A 7863-nucleotide genomic window follows, 5' to 3' on the forward strand; every position below is an offset into this window, starting at 1 on the left:
AGACTACAATGCTGGCTGTTCTGACTCACAGACTGTAAGTACGTTTTTTATATATAAAGAATTTGCCACTGACGATTCAAACGTGAGTTTTGAGAAGTGTAGAGTAGCGCTTGTTGTTTGTCATTTCTCCGATCACAAATGCAGACATTGTTTTATGTTATGCGGAGCGATACGCAACCCAACGCATAAAAAGACAGTATAAGTCATTATAATCCGTAATTATGTTATATATACACACTGGATAGCTGGCCAATCAGAGCACACCTCGCTTTTCAGAACGATGAGCTTTGTAAAAATCGACGCGTTTCAGAAAGGCGGGGCATAGAGGAGAAACAATAATGTACAGTATGTGGAAAATAATGTGTTTTTTTAACCTTAAACCGCATAAACACATTTAATTACACCAAATACACAAAATAATGTTCTTTTTAGCAACATCATATGACCCCTTTAACACAGCACATATGTGACAGGAACACAGTATGACAAAAGAGCGTCACATGATCCTGAAAGCACATTGAGTGTAAGGTCATGTGTTGAGTTTTGAGTGTGTATCACAGCTGCCCGTGTGTGTTTGGAGGAACGGGGCAGCAGGAGGACGTGTGTGTGATATGATAATCTTCTGTAGATTAACACTAGAGGCATGACACTACAGTTGTGCGCTAGCAGCATGATACGAGAGAGAGCTGAGCAGAGGGATAAATCCAACTGTCAGTGCCTTTCTGTAGTGCAGACGCACTGAAACAGACACAAATGTGGTGGGGCTGCTAACCAAAAGGGCCAGGGTTCAAACCCCAGAGCGGACAATAGAGTCTCGCTGGTCACTAAAGCCTACTTACACCAGGTGGACATCTCCATTACATTATATATAAAAATGCTAATATTATTCATTATTAAAAATTACATTAAAACTTGAAAAGTCAACTTGTTTGTCTTTATAAAACCTACATATTGAAACACATCTGACAAACATTGGTGAACATGTTCTGATGAATAATACTACCAAACATCTCCTAACGCAATAACCATGTGCTAGTGATTTTACTGTGGTTTTGGGATGTTGTTGCTTTACAAAACGCTTAAAATTCCCTTAACGTAGAGATATGTATCGGGGGTAAAATCCACAAGATTGAAGATCAACTTGATGTTTATTTCTAAATATCAAAAGATTATGTTAACATTCATTCATTGTGGAACAAAATGTAGGAATATTTTTCATTCCCGTTTAATAGCATGAAATATCTTGATGGATAACAACATCCAAACCAGAAAGAACCAGAAAGATAAACCAGAAAGACACTAGTGAAAAAGAAGCACACTCTAATATAAAACAATATAGCAGGTCCCACTTTTTTTTAATATAGGTGTCTTTAAATACTAGTATGTATTTAATAATAATAATAAAAAAATTAATTGTTAGGCACACTGTACTTATTGTGTTCATGTTTAATTGCAAAACACTTTTTAAATTTAAATTAAATGCAAGTACATAGTAGTTAAGGACACTTAATATAAAGTGGGGCCTATAGTATATTATATAATAATATAGTATTATTTTAAATAAGTATATTAATGTAATGTTTTCAGACCATTTTTGCATGTTAATTGCAATTAAATGAAAATGTATTGCAAATGCAAATTTCTATTAAATGCATGGCTGACCTTTAGAGTGCTTTTCGACACAATTAGGATTTCATAATTACTTCTATTGTCTTTGAAATATGGTTAAAATGTACTGCTGAATGCACTGACAAACCTTTATGATAAACTAAAATATAATTGAATGTAATTTCTATTGAATCTTGTATGTCATGTATTTAAATATATTTGTAATTGCACATTTGTAATTATGAAGTTGCCATTTAGCACGTTATATTAACATTAAATATATAAATATTTGTCGCATTAATATTTGTGCATTTAATGTTAATATATTAACATTAAATGAACTGTTGAATAACACACTACAGTTAAAATTATAATCAAGTACTTTACATGTGCTTTAGTATGTTAGTCAACACATCGAAATAAATGTATTTCTTTAAAGCATGATAAAAAATTATTAAAACATAATTATTTAAAATGTACTTGAAAGTCAACATTTTGATTTGCCATGGAAGTCATGGAAGAGAACTCTCTTTGAGTACACTTTTGTAACCTTATATTATCTGCAAGTTCATATTTTTAAACACACTTTTAAGATTTGAAGTACACTACAAGTGCACATTAAATGCAATTAAGTAAACACAAAAATAAATAAATACATTTAAAAAATATCTATAAATGATCATTTTAAAAATCCTATACCAAGTAATATAGTTCATTACTTTAGATTACATCATAGAGATTCATGCTTGGTGCAATAATAATGTTTGTGATAAGAATATTGGTGATAAACAGATAATATCTGTGCAATGAGGTGTGTGTGTATCATACAGCTATTTTGCAATAGTAACTTAATGTCTCTTTTCTCCCATGCTCTCACTGCCTATGATAAGGTCAATAAAGGTGACACATTATGTCTTCACTCAGTAGTTCGGCTTTACTGCACATACACGGCTTTTTTCCCTTGTGTTGCCTGGATATCATCACATCTTGTGTGTAAAGAATAGCACGGACTATATACAAGCAGCCCTTCTACACAGAGGAAAAAATAGACGGCCTTAAGTTAACCCGGCCCCTTTCCTGTGTTTTAGACAAAACAACCTTCCCAGCCTCTCCTCCACCCCTCCCTCTAAATCTGCCCATACCGAAGGGTGGGGAAACTGCGCAGACGCCGTCCTTCTCCATATAAACCACCACTTTTACTTTGAGGTTGTTGAGGTTTACAGATGAATGTCTCTCTTTGTAGCTGCTGTCAATCATCTAGTATCCATGGAGACCGATGCTACAGGCAGGAAGCTATCAGCATTGGCTGAAGCTGCGACTGCATCCGTCTCTCATATGAAAGCCGTATGTTCAGATGTGGGTGGTGTGGACGCGATTAGCAACACCCAATCACTATGTTTATTCAACGGACAATGCCTTGATTATTTACACTGTCTGGCTTTATTTATCGCAGGATTCACAAATAGATTAGGGGAAACACAATTGTGTGAACAATGTAGGAAAACACACTTTCCAATGTTATTCTAGACTGGGGAAAGGGAGTTTATACGGTGGTTGACCGATATGAGTTTTAAAACAGCGGATGCCAAAACCGATATCTATAGAGCGGGACAGACGATGAATCTTAGATAGAATCTACAAAGCTTTTTGTATTTTCTGGGCTGTTTTTCCAAGGAAAAGCTGTGGTATGGATTTAAATATGGTAAAAACATGTGATTACTACACTTCCATTGCTTATGACTTGTATTTGCCATCGATATAAGTGTGGGTTTATTAAAACATTTGGGGTCAGTAAGATTTTTTTTTTTTTTTTTATTAATACAGTGATGCATTAATTTAATCAAAAGCGACAGTAAAGACATTTATAATGTTACGTTAATAATCATGTTACTTGAGCATCAGATCAACATATTAGACTGAAGGATCATGTGACACTGAAGACTGGAGTAATGATGCTGAAAATTCAGTTTTGCATACAAAAAATCTATTATATTTTTAAATATATGTACAAATAGAAAATTGTTATTTTAAATGGTAATAATATTTCACAAAATTGCTGTCTTTGTTGAATTTATGATCAAATAAATGCAGCCTTGGTGAGAGACTTCGTTCAAAAATATTTAAAAAAAAATTACCAACACCAAACCTGGGAGGAGTGTACAGTATATATAATAGAATTTATTGATCCTAAATTAGATGTGAATTTTTAATTTGTGGGAATTAAAGGAATTATTTTACACAATATTTACTCAGAAAAGAGAATCAATCTGTTGTAGTTTGCGTGAACAAAATGTTATTTATTTATTTATTTACTTTATGTTTTGTTTCATTCGTGTTTCATTTGTAACCGCTGTCACAAATTAATGAATCGGAATCATGACCAAAACATAGCTATCTCCATAAAATATTGGATTTCTTAAATCTGAAACCATTTGGGTATGCAGGGGAGTATTTATTTATTATTATGCTTTATTTACTCTTTTACATATTTACGCTATATTACATTTTCTTTTTTTTCTTAAATATACATTGTTCACTGACAGCACTAAACGGCCAATAATCGACTTGGCCAATCTAGCCTATTGCTAGTTTTTTGTGACAAAGACACATCCTCACTGAATGACCGCTGTGTCATGTCCAATCAAACCTTCACACTGACAGAAGGACAACCTAAAACAGCAATTCAGTGCCTGTCTGAAAAAGCCATCTAACACTGAGTAAAGCAGACAAGAAAAACCTGCCAAATGAAGACGACTCATCCATTCAGTCCATTCAGCCTTAACATTTGGAGGGATTCCTGGAATTCACTGCATTAAAGCGAATGTTAATGGTTGAGCGTCAGTTACTGTAAGCGTGGTTCACCTGTAGGCGTCCGTCCAGCGTCCTCTGGATGGTCACACACTTGCTGGGATGGACTCCGTTGGTGGTGATGGCGGTGATGAGGGAGTCCAGCTCGTCCTTCTTCTCCTTCAGTTTCTTGACCAGGCTCTCGATGGCACGCTTGGCGAAGCCCTCGTTTTCGCCGCCCTGCCTGTGGCACATGAGGCTGTGCACGATACTGAGGCAGGCATCATTACTGTTGGGAGAGTTCACGGACATCCTGCTGCTCTGACAGATGGGAAAACAGAACAGCAGCATCAACACACGACACTTACACGCTGCATCTAGTGTGCCAACACACTGTCAGTGCCGTAGTAATGCTGCATGGACATTAGTGCTAGAACCGCTCAATATATCATAGCTATAATTATGCTCAGTTTCCTAAAATAGTTCACCCACAAAGGAAAATTCTGACATTAATTACTCACCCTCATGTCGTTCCAAACCCGTAAGACCTTCGTTCATCTTTGGAACACAAATTAAGATATTTTTGATGAAATCCGAGAGCCTGCATAGACAGCAATGCAACTGACACATTCAAGGCCCAGAAAGGTAGTAAGGACATCGTTAAAATAGTCCATGTGTCATCAGTGGTTCAACTGTAGTAAATGAAGCTACGAGAATACGTTTCGTGCACAAAGAAAACAAAAATATATCAACTTTATTCAACAATTTCTTCTCTTCCGTGTCAGTCTTTGAACCACTGATGACACATGGGCTATTTTAACAATGTCCTTACTACCTTTCTGTGCCTTGAAAGCATTTCTGTCTATGCAGGCTCTCGGATTTCATCAAAAATATCTTAATTTGTGTTCTGATGATGAACGAAGGTCTTATGGGTTTGGAACGACATGAGGATGAGTAATTAATGACAGAATTTTCATTTTTGGGTGAACTATCCCTTTAACTGTGCTTTTTAATTCCTTTTCCTGGATGTCAAAATGATGCTTTGTCATTTTGTATTGTTGTATTACATTTTGTATAAAAATGTCAGGCTTGTGGCAGTTTGATCAAATAATGAGTCTAAAAAAGATCATTTGTCACACTGGGAATGGAAGTTAAGTGCGTTGGATTATGGGATACAGTATTCCATACGGTGTGCTTTGTCATATTACTGCACATTGTCTGCTCCATGTATACAAAAACTGCATATTTGCACAGCATGCATACAAAATACTGTGGAAATAGTAAGAGTAGTAAATTAGCATGCAATTCCAAATATTCCAAATGTTTAAAAAAGCCAAAAAGCAGTAACATTTAGAGTAAGGAGTCAGCCAACAAATGGTTTATGCTGCCTTCAAGTTCATCTGGGAAACTCATACTTCCAAGTCGGGCATTTGCTGTTATGAATTTGCATTTAAGATGTAGCCTAAACAAAAAGCAATTGTGAACAAAAAGTATATCTGAATTCACATTGATAAAACGACTGAAATACAGCATGTAAAATCAAAGTAACTTGCATTACTCCCTTGCATTATTCCCTGCAGAATTGCTATCCTCTCACTGATCTCTATAGGTTACAGACAGGCCTATGATATCTATGTTATAGATCAGTGTTTCCACAATGTTCCCCTTGCAACATCACAACTCGGCAACTCATGTTTTATCAAGAAATGTGAATTTTGCACTCGTAAATATGACTTTGCTTGGTCAGAACTTGTAATTAGGACATTTCCGACTTCACTTGAAGGCCACATACTCCCAGTTTTCCACACACAATAAAGTGAGATAGGAAAAAAACTGCATATGCTGCAAGTGGCCGAGGTGGTTTATACAGCAGTGATGAGCTTGAATTTGTATCCTGTACATAAGAAGCAGAAATGTCATGTTTTGGTGATCTTTGCATGAGATGTTGCAAGTGCAAAAGTGCAAGATTTCTAGAGTGCAGTGGTAATTGAGAGCTGGTGGAGCGCTGACGGATCCTGACACTTCAGATCTCTGAGCATCATCAACTCTAATCTGGGGGGAGCGTCTCTGAGACCCTTATTATCAGATTCAGCGATGCTCTCCATGTCTGCGCAAGTGGCCCTTGAGGCAGAGCACCGGAGGAACAACGTTTAAGACGCAGACTTTCATTAACAGATTTAACATGCAATATTGTATATATTAGGCTACATGAAATAATAATAGCCTAACATTAGAAAGCCTAATTCAATAGAAAGCCCTAATGTTTAAACTACACAATACCTCATCCAACACATTCCCAGCGTACTGTAGGATAATATTACAGCTCATAAAAGGTCATGCAAAGTTAAAGCCAAACTGTTGGCTGCTCTGCAGGCAAACAAACACAGCGGTCACATGACGTCATCGAGTCCGCCGTCTAAACGCTTCACGCGCTCCGGCTGCATACGAGCAAGTTAAGGTGGCATGCAAACCAACTAACTAACTAGTCGGGTCAATACAATCAAGGCGAACTGTTGAATGAACAGCCTCCTGCTCGCGAACTTGCTGTGAGAGGGTGGACATGTCGGCGTCTCGAGACAGTATTCAAACGATAGGCAGTTCCGAAATATTTCAAAGCTCAGACAAGGGCAAAGATTAGTTATTACGACACGGCCAGACGCAATATGCTTCTTAACGAGCGAAATGTATCGCAGAATCCGCTCGGTTTCTGATACGGTCTCGAACGGTGCAACGTGCACCTAAAGATGAATAAAACAGACGCACAAAAGATGTCAAAATACTCACACATCGGTCGTATTGTTGGAGAATAGCGAAACGCTGTCTTCTGGACAAGGACGGAGAGGTAGTAAGTCGTGCCCCCTTCCCCCTCCAGCATCTAATCTGAGTGTATCGGAGTCGATAGCGGACTATCAGGCTCGCTGTCTCCGCGTCCTGGCCGCTCGCTACAATCACAAAAGCGGGTAGACATTGTGCGCTGAGCGTCTCGCCCGGCTCCAGCCAATAGGAGGGCGAGTCTCAAAAGGACGGCGTCGCTCAGCCAATCACGACGCGGCTCTCACGGCTGGGCCCCCGGCCCAAGCTCTGTCTGGGTCGCGTCTGGACTGACATATCGGCGCGACTGTTTTTTTAAGGTGGCGCCGCTGAGGTTACTCCGCCCCGTATCGGCTCACCCCGCCCCATTCATCCCTCCTCAGCTTCCATCGATGATTGAAATTTACAACACAGGTTTATTAACACAGGTTAATAAGAAAATGTATACTTTTATTTGGAAGAATAGGGCACAATACTTAAATAGCGGTATATTAGGCAATTTATTTCATCAAGGTGGTTTAAATGCTATTGACTTTGAAGTTTCTAATACTATTTTTAAAATTAAATAGATTCAGAATGATATTAAAACTAATAAAAAATGGTGGTTCAGACACACTCTCTGTTTAAATCTAGATTAAAGACACATCTCTTTGGTCA

At 37.7% G+C, this 7863-nt stretch overlaps 1 protein-coding gene across 1 annotated transcript in view; it reads right to left on the reverse strand.

The window, feature by feature from the left end:
* Positions 1–7472, reverse strand: part of LOC107672874 (mothers against decapentaplegic homolog 4-like) — a 20295-nt gene extending 12823 nt beyond the window's left edge. The window contains exons 1-2 of the mRNA XM_016466253.1: positions 7180–7472; positions 4471–4711 (exon numbers count right to left, since the gene is read on the reverse strand). Of these exons, the coding sequence (XP_016321739.1) occupies positions 4471–4707 (237 nt within the window). The 5' untranslated portion in view covers positions 4708–4711; positions 7180–7472. The remainder of the gene's footprint in view (positions 1–4470; positions 4712–7179) is intronic.
* Between the last annotated feature and the right edge of the window lie 391 nt (positions 7473–7863).

This window comes from Sinocyclocheilus anshuiensis, unplaced genomic scaffold (assembly GCF_001515605.1).
Source record: "Sinocyclocheilus anshuiensis isolate Anshui unplaced genomic scaffold, SAMN03320099.WGS_v1.1 scaffold132, whole genome shotgun sequence".
Classification (NCBI taxonomy): domain Eukaryota; kingdom Metazoa; phylum Chordata; class Actinopteri; order Cypriniformes; family Cyprinidae; genus Sinocyclocheilus; species Sinocyclocheilus anshuiensis.